Here is a 21971-nt window from a genome sequence, read left to right on the forward strand (position 1 = left end):
GAAATAAGCCTTAATGATTTCAAGTCCTATTTTTTCCTCTAGGCTTAATGATAAGTAAGCAAACTTTATCTGTATACTTAAGTATCTATATTTCATTATAAGGAATTTATTGATTTCGTGTAGTGAATTAAATTGCTTGAGAATCATTAAGGTTCCAAAATTTATGTCAGACTTAACAAATATAGACAATCACTAGGGACTTGCTTTTCTAAAATTAACTATTTCTCAGCCATGCCAAATGTGGTCAGTGAACAGATTGGATCAGCTCACTTCCATCACGGACTGAATAGGTGCCACAAGCTACCATACATTTTCTTTCTCTGTTTGTTTTGTTGTTTTAATCTGAGTTTAGAGAGAGATAGAACTAGTTAATGTGGCACTAAGCAAATAGTAAGTGGCATAATACATCAGTGATAAAAGCACAGAAAATCTCAACAGCTGATAGTTTCTTATGAGCTCACACAATCAATGAGCTCATAAGAAGCAAATGTTGCCTATTATTTCTGCTCACAAGGACAAAACACTGCCAATTCGAACTGAGAGACTCTAACCCACTGCGAGCCATGTGCGGCTCCTTAGCCCCTTGAGTGTGGCTGTTCCACAAAACACCACAGCCTAAGGGAGTCTATTTTGAAGAATTGGCATTAGAACACTCAAGGGGCCAAAGAGCCGCATGTGGCTCGCAAGTCATGGTTTGCTGACCACTACTCTAACCCAAAAATTCCAATATAATCAACTCTCATTTTTCTTAAAAGTGGTAGGAAATGGTAAGACACAGAACTACAACAGTACAAAACTGGTCCTCATAACCTTTTGTTTTCTTTAGTTCCTATTTGCCTATTTAATTGAATTCAGAGAGATTAAGGGAGAGGGAGTGAAGAATAGAAACATCAATGATCAGAGTGAAACATCTAATGGCTGCCTCATACACACCCCTTACGGGGATTGGACCTGCAAACCTGGCATGTACTCTGACTAGAACCAAACTGCAACCTTCTGTTTTATGAGTCAACGACTACTGAGAAACACCAGCTGGGCCTTATCTCCTGCTTAAAATGAATTGTAAATTGACAAATCCGAGTACCACTTATCATTGATTATATACCAATTAGTAAAATAACAAATAAGTAAAATTGTCATAAACAAAGGGGAATCTAAGGATTTTTAAACTAGATAACTTATCTGCAAATAACCAAAAGTAAGCTGTGCTTTCTTCATACTCTGTCTTAAATTTTACAGACGATAACACCCATCTAGAATTTCCTTCTGGATTTATCAATTCATTGGGTAAGCATAAAATTTGTGGTGCGTTTAAAAAATGGTATTGCTTCTTATTAATGTCTGAATCATTAGTTACAAGTTTAGTGTTGCTTAGGGAACAGTGATCTAAATAGTCAATTACCAATTTAGTTATAAGTGTGTCTGTTACTGTAGATTGAAATTATCAAGTAAAAAAAGAAAAAAGCTTCAGAAAAGGCAATATTTTGTTGAGGGGGGAAAGTTTCCAAATTAACCCTACTCCAAATAATTACAGTCCAAAACTACCAATAGTAAAATAAAAATGTAATATCCTACCATTTAAATGGTGGACACAAGTATTCAAAATTCAACTTTTCTCTGGCTTATTAACAATCCTTGAAAGCACAAAATAAATTTCTGTAATTTACTTTTGGATATAAAAATACAATGATGTTCATTTATATCAATTGTGGTGACTAGAAAAAAATTATTTTTCTTCATTTGTAGTACTGGGGTTTCTTATAAGGTATGTTTAAACAAATCATTCCTTCATGGAACATATGATTCTAATGGTTCTTCCTGTATTAACAAACAAACTGAAATAAATCTATAGTTGTTTAACACAATAATGTTATACTGAGTTATTCATTCTCTGGGTTTTATGAAATAGACTCTTCAGCTTTAATAATAATCAAAGGGATAATACTAAAACTCAATACTTAAAAGTGCCTGCTCTGTTTCAGTTACTAAAACAGAAACTTTGCAGCATATCATAGACACATCATAATTGCTCATTTAATTATTGACCTAGCTCCCCTATGTGCAACAAAAGGCCAAATATCCTTTGTTGAGTGAATTATTTGAATTCAGTGCAAATCCTTGGCCCATAGAAAGTACTCATTAGTAGTTATTAAGAAAATAAACATGAATTGGGTATTATATCACCATATTGTGGGGTAGGGAGAGAAACTGAAACTTAGAAAAGATAAATACTAACTGATTAGATCACCCTGCCTATTCACTTTTTAAATCCAATTTTGTCAGAAATGAAAATACAGAGCTCCAAGAGTAACTTCAGAAAGGTGAGATCATTAATTTAATTATAGAAAAGAGATGTGATATTTAAGAAGCCACACACACAAAAAAAGGACGGAGTAAGAAAACGTGTCTTGATTCCCACAACAGCAAAAAGCCATATATGGGAGAAACTCTTTGGTTTGCTTGGAATATAAGGTGTGTGGGAATTGTTATACTTTTAATTTTTTGGTAACTTCTGAAATTATTTTTAAAATGTTTTTTTTAATTGATTTTTAGAAAGAAGAGAAGGGAGAGGGATAGAGAGATAGAAACATTGATGAGAGAAGAACATCATTGATTGGCTGCCTTCTGCACACCCTCTACTGGGGATGGAGCCTGCAACCTGAGCATGTACCCTGACAATGAATCGAATCGATGACCTCTTGGTTCATGGGCCAATACAACAGTGGCAGGGCTATTCTGATAACTTTTAAGAAAAAGTTTTAATATAAATATGCTTTTAATATAAATAGATTTAAATGAATAATTTTCATGTCATTAACAGCTGATCTTATGCATAATTAAAGTCCATGAATTCTAAGGTCACTTTAAGCTCCTTGAGGTTTGATAGCATACAGCCAGTTTTCACATGAGAAGAGAGCAGTGCTAGGTCCCAATAATTCCTGATCTAACTGGGTTTTGATAATAGCATCTGCTTTGTTTTATGAGAACATTGGTGCATTGCAGCCCGGAGATGACTAGATGTATTATACACATACAATCAAGAGCTGTCCAAATATGCTTTACAGGAAAATTAGTTTTTTCTTTCTTTTCTTTTCTTTTCTTTTCTTTTCTTTTCTTTTCTTTTCTTTTCTTTTCTTTTCTTTTCTTTTCTTTTCTTTTCTTTTCTTTCTTTCTTTCTTTCTTTCTTTCTTTCTTTCTTTCTTTTTTTTTTTTTTTTTTTTAGAAAAATGAAGAACAGCATCTTCTTTGGGTTTTCTGTAAAGTATCTTTCGGAGCCCAAGCACATTGCCACAATAAAACACCATCTGTTTTCAAGATGGTGTTAAATAGAACTATCACTGAGAGATTTCTTCTTCTCACCAGTGTCAGACCTGTTCCTCCTAGCAAGCTGGAATTACAATTACTGCCACTCTCTTGGCTCAAAAGGTCATTTTCAAAACAATCAAAAGATAATATTTGTAATGCTTGTATACACACCTCTTAGAACCAAGAAATCAAAAACAACAAAAGCATGTACCAGTATGGATGTGTCTGTGTGCACATTAATAGAATATAATAAAATGTTTTCGGACAAGAATGCTTTTTATCCCACGGATCTGACTTTGGACTAGAAAATGAATCTCAGACAAAATACAAAGCAGGATTAAAATCCACACTGCCAAGCCATATGGGAAATCTGGAAGGGCTACACATAAGTACTCTAAGCTGCCAGCTTCTTTATTATGTTTTGCCATGTTATAAAATAAAAACTGTTGTATAACATGTAGAAAACACATCAACAAAATTATATGTAGATGAAATATCAGTCATTAATTATGAATAATAGATAATCATGATCATAAGATGCTTTTAAAATAAAAGTAAGGTCTTTGCACCTGAACAAGAGACTCTTCATTTTAATGAGAGCCATTAATAAAATTAGAAAGTAAGTAAATACACGTAGGCACTGTCCCAAATTGCTTTTCCTCCATGGAACAACTCAACAAATTCTCCCAGAACACTTTTACTTAAAGTGCTGCAAAGATCAGAAATGTTAACATCATTCTAAATATCTTTTAAAATGTGGAATTGAAACATATATTTTTTTATTTCATTATAAAAGCCTATGAAAGTTTTACAGCTGAATAAGATGGGAAGATCAAGTACTGAACCTTCAGGAAGACAGAGTAACCGAAGAAGTTCTAAAGAATGTTCCTACAATGTTCCCAAAGATAGGGCTGCTTCTGGGGGTTCAAGGTGGTGGGGTACAGAACAGGTGGGGAGCCTAAGAAATCTGCCACAAGAGAACTGGCCAGAAAGACTCAGCCTCCTATACTAGAAAGCTTAAGTCTCCCAGAACACATAGATGACATGTGTAAAATGGTAAGTCAACTGGACTTCCGTGCTATCCCAAATTCCTAAGGTGTCCAATGAACATCTAGCAAATATAAAAAAAATAAAATTGTGCAAATGAAAAGAAAGACTACTTCAGTGTAACGCCTGGGAGCAGTAACAGGAGACTTGCCTTTCCTCAAGGAACTATGAAGCTGATGGGAGACTTCCAGCAGATGTGGTGACGTGTCCCCTGGCGGTCAGCTGGCCAGAGGGGAAGGATGCAAAGGAAACAATCCCAGCGAAGTCACTGCATCCAGTGAAATCAAGATTAGGGTGGAGACAGGAACGGACTGTGAGGACCATTAAAACAGCCCAGGTTCTGGCTGGCTCTGCAGCTCTGATGGGGCCTAGTTTAACTTTCCAGGTGAGGTCTCCTCTGCTGGGCAAGAGGCAAGGACTGCCACAATTAGGATGATTGTGGGGCTGCACTATCTCAGAAGCTAGAATCTTTTGTAATGCAATGAGAACTACTGTTCCAGACACAGTGCTCGAGTCAGCATCAAATATGGAAATGCAGTAGCCAGCCTAGAAGTTATGACCCACTTGGATTGTTCTTATGTCCCTCTAGAAGTCCTTCTAGCATGCTACAATTAGACTCCTTCGTGGTTTCCTAGTTCACACACTCATGATCAGTGAGAATCAATCACTAGGTAAGTGTGTTGCCAGCCCTTTCTAGATGCAAATCGCAGTGCGTAAGGTCCATTAAGTCACTTAATGAGGAACACGATAAGTACAATCAGTGCCATATTACACTGCTGGTGCTCTGAGGTGAACCTGAGATACAGTACCTCTCTTCGCCATAAAGTTCTTTGTCTTTTTATTTATATTCATATGAGTTTGTTCCCATAAAAAATTACTAAACTAAATTATTCCTGTACCTCACGAAAAGTACCGACTGTCATCAACTCAATCAAACTGCAAAAGCATATGCCACTCAAAAAACAAAAAAACCCAAGAGGAATTGGATTTAAATATGAACAAAATGTCATTAAGTCCCAGCAGGCTTTCTACCCTAAAGAAAAATCAACATTGAACTGGGGCCCTGCTCAAATACCAAGGCGGCCAGGCTTTCATGGAAGCTGATGCCTTCCCATCTCACAGCAGCCCTGCGTGTAATTACTTACAAATACAATACAATTTTTATCTCAAAAACTGAACTGTTTTCATGAAATTTAATTTTTTTTTTCCATTTCAAGTCAGTTTGATGCATAATGCTTGAGTACCCACCTAGTTCACCTGGGTCCAAAACATCACCTAATAGAAAACATGTCATGGTTTGTAATCTTTAAATATTAAGTACACGCATTTAGTTTTCTCTCATGGACCCCATTTCATTTTCTTTCATACTTCATCAGCTAAACAAAAACACTGTTTTCTCATAGTCTTGTTCTCCAGTGAGATGTAAAGGTCAAGCTGGAGTTCCCAATCAGCATTAAAGGACAAGGATATCTATACTGCATTGCCCTAACTTCAGCCTAAGTGAAAGAAGCATAAGTTTTTAATTTTGCTTTGACAGAGTGTATGCTTTTATTGAACATTTGGATAAACTGAAAATATCATCATTTTTCTTACTTTCTACACGCACCTACAGTTGGCCAGATTCCCTCAAACTGAAAGCCAGTATTGAAGAAATAAGACTTTAATCTTCCCATATGCATTATTCTTACTCAGCATACATTGATGATCCAGAGCACATTTTTGTAAATAAATTATTATTGCAAGACCATGTCAAGTTTATGACAAAATATAGCTCAGCCAGATTACCCAAATAGCCTTTTAGAGTCTCTTCTTGCTTCTAGTCTTACCCCTCCAACCGATCCTCTGTTCTGCAGCCAGACCCATCTTTATAAAACACAAATCCGATCAGGCCATGCTTTGACTTAACATTCTCAGTGGATTTAAGTTTCCTGCAGAATAAATTCAAACTCCTTAACTTGGTTTTCAAAGCATCTGCTTTCCTCTTCAGCCTCATCTATCACCAGTGGAAGAAACTATTTATGGTCCCTATTACTTTCACTATTACTAACACCAAATAACTTGTGACATTCCTCACCCCTGATTAAGCCTCATTATCAGCTCAGCACTGTGGTTGGTCTGTCACAGTTGTTCCATCCTTCAGTTCTGAGAGGGATCAAACCCTCATCACTTCCGAGGTTTTGCATATGTGGAACACTCCTTCAGTTGTCAAACTCTTCTACCTTTTGTCTCTTGCCATCCTTCTTTTTCCTAATAACCCCTGCATGCTTCACTCTTACTTATCCTTTACATCACATGTGTCAAACACAAGGCCCACGGGCCAAATCCAGCCCGCCAGGCCTTGCAATGTGGCCCGCACCGTGCTGTCATCACTGCACTCCGCTGTCAGTTTATGACATTGTCAGTTTATGACTGTTCAGTAAACCATTTGGCCCGCGATTTAGGCTGGATTTTAGATTTTGGCCCCTTCTCTGATTGAGTTCGACACCCCTACTTTACATCAATGTCTTGGAAGCCACTTCTTCCTGAAAGCCTTCCCTGATTCCTCACCCCCACAGGGCATTACAGGAGCCTCCCATGTGCTCTCACAACACCCCATCTTTTCTCTCTCGGAGCACTTTCTGCACTGTATTGCACTCTTTTTGTCTGAGTTATGCAGTAGATCAGTGATTTTCATACATAAGTGCGCATCAGAATCGCCTGTAGGGCTTGCTAAACACGGTTTGCTGGATCCTACCCTCAGAGTTTCTGATTCAGTAATTGCTGGGATCCGAGGGGAGCCTCAGATGTGCATTTCTATCAAGTTCCCAGATGCTGCTGATGCTGTAACCCATGACTACACATTGTGAATTCTTTAGTAGAAAATAATTTTTGAAAGCAAAGCTTTGAGTAATTTACTCTGGTTTACCTAGCATCTAGCTTAATGTCTTATCTGCAATAGGAAATATACAAGTACTTACTACACAGATTGGCAAATTTGGGGGACTCAAAGTCACCTTACATGTAGAGATAATAGTGCAGCAAAGAAAATTTATCCTTGGTGCTTCCCCAGCTCAGCGTTGACTGTATTTCCTAGTTTCACATGATTAAATGTTGAACATATAAATTGATTAAGAGAAGAATCCAGATTGCATATTGATTAAATACAGAATCCTCTTAGGCCTTTTTAAAACACAAAAACAAATAGAGTCAGATATCTTTAGGAAACACTATAATTAGTATAGTAAGGCCTTTATGGCTTTTGATAATAAGGAAAGACAAACATTATTTTTTTTAAAGGAAGAATGAGTTTTGTAAGAAAATGCTATGTCAAGAACAAGGGTAATTTATATTTTAACCACAGAATAGTCTACTAAAAGGATGAAAGCATTTGTATTCCTTTGTAGTCTGTTAGCTTGTATTCCCACCTCTACTTGCCATCTTAGTGGTTATCTAAGTCACTCTCTCCTAAAAAGTTTACATCTGCAATTTATCTATTTTTATAACTTGAAGTTTTTTTTTTAAATATAGGAGCTTGATAAAACCTCTTAATTTCTGCTTCATCTTTTAAAAAATTTATTAGTGTACAAAAGCTATATGAAAATATATAGTAAAATATATAGTAATAAAAATTAACTTCTTTGTTTGTTTGTTTGTTTAGAATTTCAAGTATGGAGATTAAACTGGAAAAATAACTTTATTCCTAAAGCTGACCTTGATAACTATTTTCAAATTTAACATTTCATGAAAAGGATTTATAAACAGACCTGTTATATACCATAAGAAAACAAGAGTCTTTATACAGTTCTCCAGGCTGTATTTCAGAAAGGGAAAACAGCAAAAAATGTTATTGGTTGATTTAATTCTACACTATAATCCATTCTTAGCTTTTATTTCTAAACTTGCAGTAAAATATTCTTCAAGATAATACTTCTATCACATTTTACATCAAAATAAAAAAAATACTTTTAGTGAATAAGTATTAATATTTATTTTTCCTGGAGCTTTGGCCTGAGTGACAGACTTCGAGTTTGTCACACTTGTAGAGACAACCAAGAGCTGTCTAGATTTGAGAGACAACCTAGGAAGCAAAATTGCACGATGAGGTTCATCTTGTAAATGAGGACACTCCTTCAAGACATTTGATCTGAATGGACATTTTCCAAAGAAGACATACCACGGCTAAAAGGTACATGAAAATATGCTCAATATTATTATTCATCAGGAAAATGCAAACCAAAACCACAATGCCATATCACTTCATACCTGTCAGGATGGATATTGTAAATGAGACAAGAATAAGTACTGGTGAGGATATAGAGAAAGGGAAGTTTTATGCATTATTCATAGGAATGTAAATTGGTGCAGCCAGTATTAAAAAACAAAACAAAATAAAACAAAGCACATATGGAGGTTTCTAAAAAATAAATAAATAAATAGAACCACCATGTGATTTAGCAATTCTACTGGGTATTTATTTGAAAAAAATAATTTAAAACACTAATTAGAAAAGATATATGCACCTCTATGTTCATTACAGCATTACTTACAGTAGCCAAGATATGAAAGCAACCTAAGTGTCTATCAAGAGATGAATAAAGAAGATGTGCTACATATGTTACTCAGTCATATAAAAGAATTAAATCTTGCTGCTTGAGATAAACTGTATCTGGAGGGTATTCTGTTAAGTGAAACAATTCAGAGAAAGACAAATACCATATGATTTCGCTTATATTTAGAATATGACAAAAACCTCAAAAAATAAATGAAGGGCCGAGACCGGTTTGGCTCAATGGATAGAGCATCGGCTTGGGGACTGAAGGGTCCAGGGTTTGATTCCAGTCAAGGGCATGTACCTTGGTTGCAGGCATATCCCCAGTAGGGGGTGTGCAAGAGGCAGCTGATACATGATTCTCTCTCATCGATGTTTCTAGCTCTTTACCTCTCTCCCTTCCTCTCTGTACAAAATAAATAAAATATATATTTTTTTTAAAATAAATGAACAAACAAAATAGAAACAAATTCATATATACAGAGAACAAACTGATACTTGTTAAATGAGAGGGGCATTAGGGTGTTGGGTATAAAAGGTGAAGGGATTAAGAAGTAAAAGTTGCCAGTTATAAAAATAGTCATGAAATATAAAGTATAGCATAGGGAATATAGTCAATAATCTTATATAATAAAAGAATAATATGCAAATTTACCCTAATAGCAGAACCACTGGGGACCAGTCGCTGTGACATGCACTGACCACCAGGGGGCAGATGTTCAATTCAGGAGCTGCTCCCTGGTGGTCAGGGTGCTTCCACAGGGGGAGCACCGCTCAGCCAGCTCATGGCTGGCCAGGGCAGAGGCTGTGATGGGAGCCTCTCCCACGTCCACGGTAGTGCTAAGGTTGTCCAACTAATGGCTTAAGCCCACTGCCCTGGGGAATTGGGCCTACACCTTCAGCGGGACATCCCCCGAGGAGTCCTGGACTGTGAGAGGTTACAGGCTGGACTGAGGGATCTCCCCAGTGCATGGATTTTCTAGCATTATAATAACTATGTATGGTGCCAGGTGGACACTTACACTTATTAGGCGTTCACTTGATAAGATCTATAAATATTTAATCACTATGCTGTACACCTGAAACTAACATAATGATGTTTGTCAACTGTAACTGAAAATAAATTAAAAAAAAAGAGATTTTTGAATCTAAGTTCCATTAAGTAAACAGGCATTTATTGATCTCTGCTATTGTATAAGAAGCACTCTTTTGTGCTATAAATTCAATAGTAAGACAGAGTTCCTGTTCTCATTAAACACAGTGTTTATGTAGGAATCACGCAAGTGAAAAGGCATTTTAACACATGAAAAGTAGAGGGTGCTTTTGACCACATGACACAAGATGGCAAGTTTATACTATTTTAACAGAAATGGGAGGGCAGAGAAAAGGAGGACATGCTCCTGTTATTTAAGGTTACAGACCAGAAGTCTCCCACATTACTTCCACCACAAAGATATTCATTGTACTATTTTTTTATTATTTTTTTTGTAAAAATGAGACACTGGAGTTGATATGCAAATTGTGGTGTGATAATGTGATAGGTAGCTGCAAAACTTCAGTAAAATGTACCAAACTGCATCAGTCTGTACAGTTGGTATAATTTTGAGAACATTGATTCTCAAAAAAGGAATATTGAGCTTTAAAAATTTCAAACCTACCAAATAACATTTAGGCAGAGTGGTCTGGAGTTAGCACATGTAACCATACCACTGTACTTCATACAGAAAGTACCACAAATGGATAATAGATATATAATAAATGTACATAAAGATAAACCAGAAAGATAATATCAAATTCATAACAGAGATTGCCTCAGAGGTAAGAGACAGGGGAATTTTATTTGGGAGAGGAAACAAAGAGACTTCAAGCAAAAATATGAAATTTTTCAAAGATGGATAGGTAAGTAAAAAGATGGATGGATGATGGTCAGACAGATAGACGAATAGATATTCAGTGCTATTAATGCTGGGTACTAGTTTAAGTTCTGAGGAGACCTTAGGGAACAAATTGGTGGTTTTTATTTTTTAAATAAAAAATGAACAAACAAATATACTTAAGACTTGTTTTGTTTTATTCTCCCCTGGAAGATTATCTATATAAAAAGAAAATCTATAGGTTGCTTTAGGAACATGGGATAACACCCAGGAAATTAGCTGGGTGATCTTCATTAACAGTGATTAGTACCAAGCTAGAGCATATCCATTTTATTGTCTATACAGAGACCTTCTATATGTGGGATAGGTAGAACAGATTTATTAAAACTCAAAAAAAAACCTTTTAAAAAGGAATATTGATCAATATTATTATATAAATGTATGCTATGGCAGACAAAGATAAAGAAAAATGACGGGTTGCAAGAAATCTCTGCTATGTCAAAAGTTGACAAAGGACTAACAAATGCCAACTATCAACCAGAAAAAAACACACAGAGAGATTCTAGTTTCTAAAAATTGTCATAAGATAAGGAAGGGCATTTTTAAAAATGGTTACTAAAAAAGCTAATAAGTTTATGTGAAGATTCTTAGAACTCATTATTATTTAACAAAACATAATTGACAACATTGGTCTAATTTGAAGTCTGATCTCTTAGGTATCTTTATGCAAGAGATCAGTCATGTATGTCCACATCTGAAGGTAAATGGAAAATGCTGCTCCATGAGTGAGCAGCCAGCCTCTAGAGACCGCATTCCTATCCTGTTCTTCTAACTGTGATCATTTTGACTTTCTGTCAAAAGTAATTTCAATTTTTATTCCGAACACTATTTTCATCTGGCTCTTCAAAACCCCTTTGGAGAAAGTATGCTTCTCCATTTAAATAATCAGAATTATACTGTGTCTAACAACCCTGAAATTCTTATTTTGGGGCTTCAGGCATTAAATCATCTAGAGAAAACTCAGATAAAACAGAAGTAGCATGAATATTAAAAATATGTCCTTATGAAGAAAGTGAGTCGTGAAGAGTCTAAGTAGCTCATCCAATGCCCCAGAACTAATAAGCAGTAGAGTTGGAATTTGATATCAGAGATCAAGTTTAAGTTTGCAAGTAGAGTTGTTGAAGGGGACTAAATAACTAAGTAACATAAAGATAATTTTATAAAATTTAATCAACCCTATTCTGTGTCAGGCATGAAACTGAACATTGGGGCTACAAAGCTGAAACTCACAGCATACTTGGAAAGATAGGCAAAACAGATATTACTTTATGAACCTAATAAATTCAACATGAGTGGATTGGTGTACTCATATCAGTGTATTATGGGCACTGAGAGCAGGAACACCTACTAATCCAGGTAGGAGAGGTCCTATAAGCTTTCTGAAGAACAGTCCAGTTGAGCTAGAGTTAGCTATGAGGAGGCTTGAGGAGGCTTGAGGAGGTGAAACAACTTCAAAAGCATCCAAAGACAATGTAGACAAAGGCATCAACAAGTTTAGTATGCTGAATCATAGACTATATACAGTGGAAATTACGTTGAAATGAGGAAAGATAGTCAGAGCTCAGCTGTTGGAGGGCTTTTGGATATGGCAAAGAGTTTGGACTTAATCCCATGAATGAATGGAGATTATAGTTATAGATAGGAGAGTCATATAAACATAAATGAACAGTAAATAGTTCAGGTAGCAGGCTGGAAATGGATTTAAAGGTCAACTAGTCAAAATAAGCCAAGTTATGCTGTGGTAATAAATCTCTAAATTTCAGTGAGTTAATGTGATAAAGGATTATTTCCTAAATATCCAAAGACTAGAACTGGCTGACTATCCCTCCTCCATCTGGGAGCTATACCATCTGGAATGTGTTTCCTTCCAGGTTACTGAAGCAGAAGAGACCTGGAGGATATTGCAGGATGTGTTTACAGGTTGGGACTAGATGAGGCTTTTATCAGTTCCTCTCAGAAAGCACATCCTTGCTGTTCTGTTGAGAGTCTACCACAGAACAGAGTATTTCTTTCAGTCTTGTTTATAATAGGCTCAAGATACTTGTATATGCTTATTGCTTGAGAAAAATTACTCTTTTATTCACTTCACTCAATAAATACTTTAAAAATATATATATATATATATATATATATGTTTTCATAAATTTTTAGAGAGATAGAGGAGGGGAAGAAGGAGAGAGGGAGAAACATCCATGGGAGAAACATGGATTGGTTGCTTCTTGTATACACCTTGATTGGGGATTGAATCCACAACCTGGGCAGGTGCCTTGACCAGGGATTGATACGCTAACCTTTTGGTGCACTGGATGGTGTTCAATCAATTAATCAATTGAGCCACATCAGCCAGGGCTCAATAAATGCTTTTTTGAGCATCTGCTATGATCCAGGTACTGTCATAACACCAGTGGTACAGTATTGTTCATGTTACTTTCTTGTGGGTAAACTCTTATTTGGCTGTCACTCACAGATGATATGTGCAAAGGACAGAGAAACAGAGTAAGTGGGGTGGAAGGTACGATATGGGCCAGATCCTGTGTCTCGTAGGCCATTTTAAAGAATTTAAATTTGACTAAAATGAAGGGACTTTAGAATATTCTGTGCAAAAGGGTGGCATGGTCTGACTTAATTTTTTTTAAATTGATCATTCTTGCTGCTCTGTTGAGAACAGACATAAGGTAGTAGAGTGGAAACATGGAGATCTATTGGGAAGTTATTTAGCAATCCAAGTGAGTGATGATGGTGGCTCAGACATGGAGCTGGTGCAAAGTGATCAGATTTTGGATGTATCATGAAGATGGTTAATTTTGTGAAGGTATTTAACTTTGAAGATACCATCATCAGAATTTGAGGGCAATTCCTGGTGTGACTTAAGCCAAGTTGCAGTCAACTGAGAAGAGATGAGCCTTAATTATTGAAATGGGCCTGAAATGGTTTTAGAAAGGCTCTAGAAAGCATTGGTTTCTTAAACTACTCAGACCTAATAGGTGTTCCTTTAGGACTTCAAATAATAACAATGTTTACGAGAAAAGTCTATTTTATTAGAATTAAAGCTTAGCTGCAAACATTCCACACAACTGACAATACTTTATATAAAATCTATAGATCTTTCTACTTATAATGAAAACAAGTTGGCTGGTAAATTACATACCTTTTTTGAAAATCAAGTCAGTAAATATTACGGTATATTAGATTCATTTTGATATAACAATTTATTGAATTTTTGTTAGGGGCATGTTTGCTTTATGGGATCTCCCCCATTTCTATAACGCTCACATAAATAAAATTGTTTATTATAATTAATTATTATTATATTAGAAAGACACTAAATAAGATATGCCACTTTACCTTGATTTGATTCATCTGCTAGGTGCAATTTAGCAGAATGAGGTCATATTTAAGTTTGATTATAATGAAGGCAGATAATGGAAGAAGAATATACAGAATAGGAAACATAAGTGCATAGATGTGAACTTATGGTAATAATAGACATTAGGGCCCATGAAATGGATCAGTTTGGGTTTGAAGGTGTAAGGAGTTGGAAATTGGGACTGGTACGGTTGCATATGGGTAACTTATAAGGTATAATAAAAGTTTCAATTTTATATTTTAGGTGAGATAAAGATAATGATGTGAACATGTAAAAAAGAACAATTGAAAAATGTCCCGGTGGAAGATGGAGAGTAGAAAACAGATGAGGGAAAGCCACTAGAAAGCCACCCCATGGGAGCATATCAGTGAGAGACAATTTAATCCCTAGAAATCTCAGAGAACCAAGTTTCTAAACTAGATCTCATCTAGCATGAAATACAAACTAAAGTTATAAGTAATTATGTGATTATATATTGTTTTGCTTATACACTGACAAACATCAGCTTTATTTTTCTCTCCTATTAGGCTAAGGAATCAATGACCCCATAAAGATACAATACCATGAGAAACCTACCACTTACCTTTATACAACATATGCTTTCTAGAATCTTCCCCACTCAATTAACCAGGAAGTTCACATATAAAAGAACTTCTTTTAATTAAAAGTCAACTTTTAAATACCTAGTGGAAAAACTGCATTCTTCTGGGAAGTAGGGAATAGATAAATGCTAAAAAGCCACTGCCTAACACCAGTTTTAGAAGCAGTAGCAATGTATAAATCATAGCATGCATTAGAAAACTTCAATGCAATCAAAAGACATCACACCTAAAGAATGAAATAATATATTAAATATCATAATCAACAAACAATATTTGGAATATGGAATATGTTTTAGAATTTTCTACAAGTAAATAAGTAAAATATAAGCTAGCCAAAAGAAAAATAAGCAAAAAATTAATAGGTAATTCATAGAAAATGAAACTGAAGTGCTCATTGAGCATATATGGAAATATGTTTTAAGATCAATATTAAAAATGTGTTCATCTCTTAAGGATGACGAAGAGAAGGGAATGAAATTTAGAAGAACTGCAAAGTGAATTGCCATTTCATGTATAACATTTAGTACCTTTAAACAATAAAAAGCAGAGTTGATACTGCTAAATATTAACATGTGATTATCTAAGTGGTAAATATATGCATGTTTGACTTACTCTTTGTATTTTCTTTTATATTTTTAAAATATTTCTAAATAATAAATTTACATAATATGTATGACAATTTTACCATTGAATTCTATAAAAGTTTCTCCATCAATCATTTTTATGAGAAAACATAATAAGGGAGGGCAGTATGAAATAAGGGAAAAACATAAGAGGAGGAGTTAGAATCCTAAATCCAGTCCCAAATCTGACACTTGTCCACTGTGTGACCCTGAGTAAACCACTTAATTCTTCTAAAACTGATTTCTCACCTAAGGACTTGAATAATAAATCCACTTTTACTACATACAGTTATTGTAAGAAGTGAATTATTTTATGTATATAAAAGTGATGTTCAAATATAAAGAAAAATATATGAAAATTCTTAAAACCTCTAGATAATTGGAATTAAATGAACATAATTTCCTATTTATTGTCATTTTGAACTTATGGAAACAGATATTAAAACAGACACACATCTCTTCTTACCGGGTCTATTAGCTGGGAATAGAGTTCATAGCAATTATCAAAAATATACTTGTACGTAGAATCCAGGCAAGCTCTGACACAGTCCTTTACCACCGTGCTGGCCTTTGGGGGGTTTTGCAGCTCCAGAACCTGACAGAGAAATTATTTTCTTAAATTGAAAAATGGAACATTGCAATCTAGTATAAACAACTCAAACCATTTCAATAAATGCTTTTAGTTGATTTTTCAAAGTTCAGGAAAAATGTGGTCATAGAATGTTATAAATGCATAAATATCCATTTTAACTATGTAATGTGACAACTCATTGAAAATGCTCATAGTTGTAAATATTCAAATAGAAACACTAAATGTGAAAAATTACATCATTTAATTAACTAATTAATTAATTCAACACTTGACAAATATTTACCACCTATAATATTATATGCCAGACAATGGTTATATTGCAATGAACAACAGAAACAAAAATCCCTTTCAGCCATAACCAGTTTGGCTCAGTGGATAGAGCGTTGGCCTGCAGACTACAGGGTCCTGAGTTCAATTCTGGCCAAGGGTACATGCCTGGGTTGCAGGTTCAATCCCTACCCAGTCAATGATTCTCTCTCATCATTGATATTTCTATCTCTCTCCCTTCCTCTCTGAAATCAATAAAAAATATTGTTTAACAAATTCCTTTCATTATGGAGCTAAATTTTAGTAGATTAAAAAAAATGATGAACAAGAATAGACCCAGAGATAAGGAACCATGGGTCAGACTGTTGGACCTCAAAAGGAGGGTGGGGATAAAAGGGAGAGATCAACCAAAGGACTTATGTGCATACATATGAGCCAGTGGTTGAGGACAATAGGGGGTGGGGCATGAATGGGGGGGTGAGGGATTGGAATGGGGGGTTGAGGACAAATATGTAATACCTTAATCAATAAAGAATTGTTTTAAAAAAAATCAGTAAAATATATTACACTAGTGGCCTGGTGCATGAATTTGTGCACATTGAAAGAAAATTAATTAGAAGAAATATTTTAATATTGCTATTCACCCTTTCTTTATAGTAGAAGTGTCAACCAAATTCACAATCAACAATGACAGATTGAAACACACATATGCGATTGGTGCCAGAGAGAGCTTTATATATATATATATATATATATATATATATATATATATATATATATATCAGACATGTGAAAGTCAACTGAGCCTTTTATATATATATACCATGTTTCCATGAAAATAAGACATCCTCTGAAAATAAGACCTAGCTCATGGAAAAATAAGACATCCCCTGAAAATAAGACCTAGTGCATCTTTGGGAGCAAAAATTAATATAAGACACTGTCTTATTTTTGGGGAAACAGGATATATATATATATATATATATATATATATATACACCCTGTATGTGTGTGTGTGTGTGTGTGTGTGTGTGTGTGTGTATATATATATATATATATATATATATATATATGCAAGTTTATTATATATAATAACCTTGATTAATTAGACCTGCTTTCTGATTTAGCTAAACTTTTTCCAGCCTAGTGAACTAGGGACGCTCATCAATTTCTCTTTCAGGTAATTGTCAGAACACAGCAGTAAATATCAACACAGAGAAGATTATTATTGTGACCACACAGGGAGAACAAAGAGTGAAATATTTAACTGCAGGACTGTTTGACTATATTCTGTGCAGTGAGAAAACCTGAATTCATTTTTAAGGTTCACCCTTTCTTACTTATCAGTCAGGCCAAGTTTCTAAGCTTTCTAAAACTCCATTTTCTGGCTAATTAAAAGGAAATAGGATTCTATTGAGTCTCCTATCTACCTACCCCAGGACTTCTGTGAGTATCAAATGAGATGTGGCATGGGAAAATGCTTCACAAACATTTGGTTAAAATATGAAATGTTTGCTCCTGGCTATAAAGCAAGTCATGTTCCTGGGCTGTAGAAACTGCAAGGAGGCTAGTAGCTAGGGAGAGGAAGCCAGGTGATGTCATTTCCTGGGTAGACACTCAGCATTTTAGTCTTTTATCTATATGATTATGATGCATGTTGAAAAGAAAAAAATAGAGAATAGATTATAAGAGTTATCTCAATGGAGTAGAATAAATATAGAAGACAGCTATAGTATATGAACTCAGAGAAGTAAGAGGATGGGACTAGGGAAAAACCACATATATGCTATGGAAAGAACCTTAACTTTAATCAAAGTGGAAATAAATTGGACTCTTTGAGTAGAAGATCAAAATGACCTTATCCTTTGGTTCCCTTATGTTGCCGTAAGGTGGGCTATAGAATAAGAGAAAAGACCAGTGATGTGAATATTGTGTAATCCAGTCAAGGGTAAACAGTGCTTGGACTATAGTGGTAAGCTAGGAGCTGGCTGTTATAAAAAATCCTATTTGGGTTAATTTTGAAATGAAGAGCAGGATTTGCTGACATTATATGATTGATGTGAGAGAAAGAGAGAGTCAGGATCCCAAGGTTTTAGCCTGACTAACCGATACAATAGAGATAGCCTCAACTTAGACCAGCAGGCTCTGCTTGGGAGATCAGGAGCTCAGTTTCAAAGAGGTTAAGATTGAAAGCCTGTCATGCATAAAAGTAGATTTCAAATAGACATCTGGATAAATGAGTCTAGAGTTATGGAGTTGCCTTTGTGTGTGTGTGTGTGTGTGTGTGTGTGTGTGTGTGTGTGTGTGTGTATTAGAGGCCTGGTGCACAAAACTCATGCACTCAGGGGGTTATCTCATCCCGGCCTGCACCCTCTCACAGTCAGGGAGCCCGACATCTTAGCCCTGTGGTGGAGGCGGGAGAGACTCCTGTCACCACAGCTGCACTGGCCAAGCCAGCCATGAGCCTGGCTTCTGGCCAAGCTGTGTTCCTCCTGTGGGAGTGCACTGACCACCAGGGGGCAGCTCCTTCATTGATTGTCTGCCCCGTGATGGTCATTGCATGTCATAGTGACCAGTCATTTGTTCCGCCATTTTGCATATTATTAGTCTTTTATTACATAAGATTGTTTACAATATCCAACCAACCTATGTGTCCACAGATAGATGAGTGGAAAAAGAAGATGTCTCATATACACACATGTATGCACACACACACACATATTGGAATATTAGCCATAAAAAGAATAAGATCTTGCCATTTTCAACAACATAGATAAAACTGGAGGATATTATGCTAAATAAAATAAGATAAAGGCAAATGCCATATGATTTCAGTTAGGTGTGAAATCTTACAAATAAAACAAATGAACAACCAAAACAAAACAGGAGCAGACTCATAGATACAGAGAACCAGCCAGTGGTTGACAGAGGGACAGGGTGGGGAAATGGGTAAAACGGGTAGAGGGGATTAGGCATACAAATGTCCAATTATAAAATAAATGTCACAAGGAAGTAATGGACAGAATAGAGGATATGATCAATAATACTTTAGTGACTGTATGGTGACAGAAAGAAATTGGACTTATGGTGATCACTTCATAATGTATATAAATATTGAGCCACTATGTTGTACACCAGAAACTATTATAACATTGTATATAAATTATACTTCAATCAAAATGAAAGGTAAAACCAGACTTTAACTGTGTTGTACCACACTGAGCCAGTGTCAGAAATAAAATAAGGTACCTTCATTCTAAAGAAGGTGATGCTGGTTAGCAAGTCCACAGTTGATTTCAGGTCTTGCAGTCTTTCGGCATTGCCAGCAGGAAAGTTTTCCTGGTCAATTAGGAAACAGAAAATGGATAAATTGTCAGCATTAATGTAAAACATCACAGAAAGTATGAGGATATACTCTTCTTAATCTTATGAAGCTATATCCTTTTATTTATTCCCATAATACAATAAAAATACACAAAACAATATTATCACTGCAATATTATTCCTTGTTACTTAAGAGTTTGGCTACTAAAAGAGAGGAAGACAGCACATATTTGAAAATATTTATAGTTTTCTCAATATAGGTCACTTTTTTTTCCCCAAAAAAACTTTGGGAATATTTATATGTGCTATATGACTTTTAATCCCAAAGAAACTTTATTAAGAAAATAAGACTGTACTACAAAGTCTCGCCCTGAATTACCGTAGATTTTAACAAAAAGTTTCTATCAGTGAGATTTGGTGAGATATGTCAACAAAAATGGAGATGTTATCAGACTAGCTTCTTAAATGGCTATCTCAAAATATCATAGGTAACTTTTAGCTATTTCTGAGCTGGAACAGAGTTGGGGTGTCTAAATGATGGTAATTGAGTGAACTCAAGTCCCTGTTTACCCCCAACTATCCTTTCATTGCCTGCCATGGCAGTTCTCTTCTCATAGTGTTGGCCCCAGTTCAATATAAAGGGTGAGTTTGAGAAAATTTAGTATTATAATTTCTAGAAATATGCAATTAAGATGTCTATCAACAAGAGGCTGAAAGTTGAATACAGGAGAAATACATGTGTGCAGTTATGAAAAGATGTTTAGGGTCAACTATTAAATAAAGAATGCAATCAATATTGCTATAGTTTTTGTGAATAGCAATTGTAATTGTTTTTTTGTAACTAAAACTATATGTGTGTATTTATATTAATGCGAGAATATATATTTGTGCTTGTGTGTGTCTCACCTGGAGAGGCAGTATAGAATTATTAACAATGAACTCTGCACAGCTTCAAAATCTAGAAGGAATGTCTTAAGCAGCAAGTTCCCATAGGAATCTCAAAAGCTAGGGAAATATCAGCAGGATATCTCAGTAACAAGGAATGAGTTTTCAAGATGAGAACTGGGCCATATATATCCACTCAATAAATTAGCTGATGGCCACTCAATCTGATGGTGTTAAAAAAAAATCATAAAATTAAGCCACACATTCAGTATTGCTGTAGGCTTATGTGGGGCTAGGTACATGACCAAGGGTCAAATGCTTACTTATTTAGCAGACCCTTCTAGTGTGATAGGAAATGAGATCCCATAATCAGGATTTTTTGCTTTTTCCATTACATAATGAATAGCTTTATACAATGTCACAAGAAACCATCTGAGCCAAGCACAATATTTACTTTCAGTCAAATAATTTTATACATACCCTATACTTTGACAGGTCAATCCTTAAAGAGTTATGCAACTGGTCTAGTAGTTTTATGAATCTTTCCCTCTGTCCAAAAAAAAAAAAAAACAACACAAAAAAATAAAATAGGAGAATGGAAATAAATGGTCACTATCAGTTATTGTTCCCATTTTATAGAAATCAAGGTTCAAAAATATCAATGACTTGTCCAAGATTATAGAGCTGGTATATGATAGCAGTGTCTCAAAATAAGGTCTCTTTGACACCAAATCCACATTCCTTCAATAAGTCACAATGGCTCTCTGTGATGAATGGAAAATATCCAGAGAATTATGTACTATAGAAAGAGTGCAAGCAACTGAATTGCCACAGTACTGATTCATGACAATATGAGTCAGGAAGAGAAAATATAACCCATCTCTCTACCCACACACACCAGCCCACCTCCCCAGAAATAAATTGTAGTGTGTGTGTGTGGTTTTTTTTTTTTAATACTTCTCCCACCTATGGAAGTGGGAACAGCTGTTGTTTTTTCAAAAACAATTTTAAAAAGCATTTTCCTTTTGGTAACATGTACAGACTTCACAATCTGAAAGGATGTAATACTTTTAACTTATATGTTTTAGTGCTAACAAAAAGTATAAAATATCAGTCAAAAACAACAACAACAATACACTAATGCTTCCCCTTAATTCTGTGTTGGTATTGTACCAACCTCTTCATAGAGGGATTTGAAGATGATAAGAATAAGAAGTTTTGCTAAGAAATATAAGGATAAAGTTGTGTAGATTAAGAACATTGAGTAAAAGTATCAGTCGAATGCACGAACTTTATAGAGATAGTTTCACCATTCTGAGTCTCAGATTTCTGACCAAAAATTAAAATAAAAAATATATGAAGGTAAGAGTAAATGATAGTAAATGTGTCTGCCTACATTAATATTTTTTAAATACTAAAATGCATTTTGAAGATACTGGCAAAAGTGAAAACTTTTTCTAATGTTTTCACATACAAGACAGATTCATAGGGTACAG

The 21971-nt window shown here is 35.2% G+C and overlaps 1 protein-coding gene across 1 annotated transcript in view; it reads right to left on the minus strand.

Annotated features, from left to right (window-relative positions):
* The window catches only part of UNC13C (unc-13 homolog C), a 501491-nt gene that overhangs the window by 185655 nt on the left and 293865 nt on the right, over positions 1 to 21971 (minus strand). The window contains exons 14-16 of the mRNA XM_084880006.1: positions 20956 to 21024; positions 19516 to 19605; positions 15874 to 16002 (exon numbers count right to left, since the gene is read on the minus strand). Of these exons, the coding sequence (XP_084736132.1) occupies positions 15874 to 16002; positions 19516 to 19605; positions 20956 to 21024 (288 nt within the window). The remainder of the gene's footprint in view (positions 1 to 15873; positions 16003 to 19515; positions 19606 to 20955; positions 21025 to 21971) is intronic.

This window comes from Pipistrellus hanaki (genome assembly GCF_964339955.1).
Source record: "Pipistrellus hanaki genome assembly, chromosome: 1".
NCBI lineage: Eukaryota > Metazoa > Chordata > Mammalia > Chiroptera > Vespertilionidae > Pipistrellus > Pipistrellus hanaki.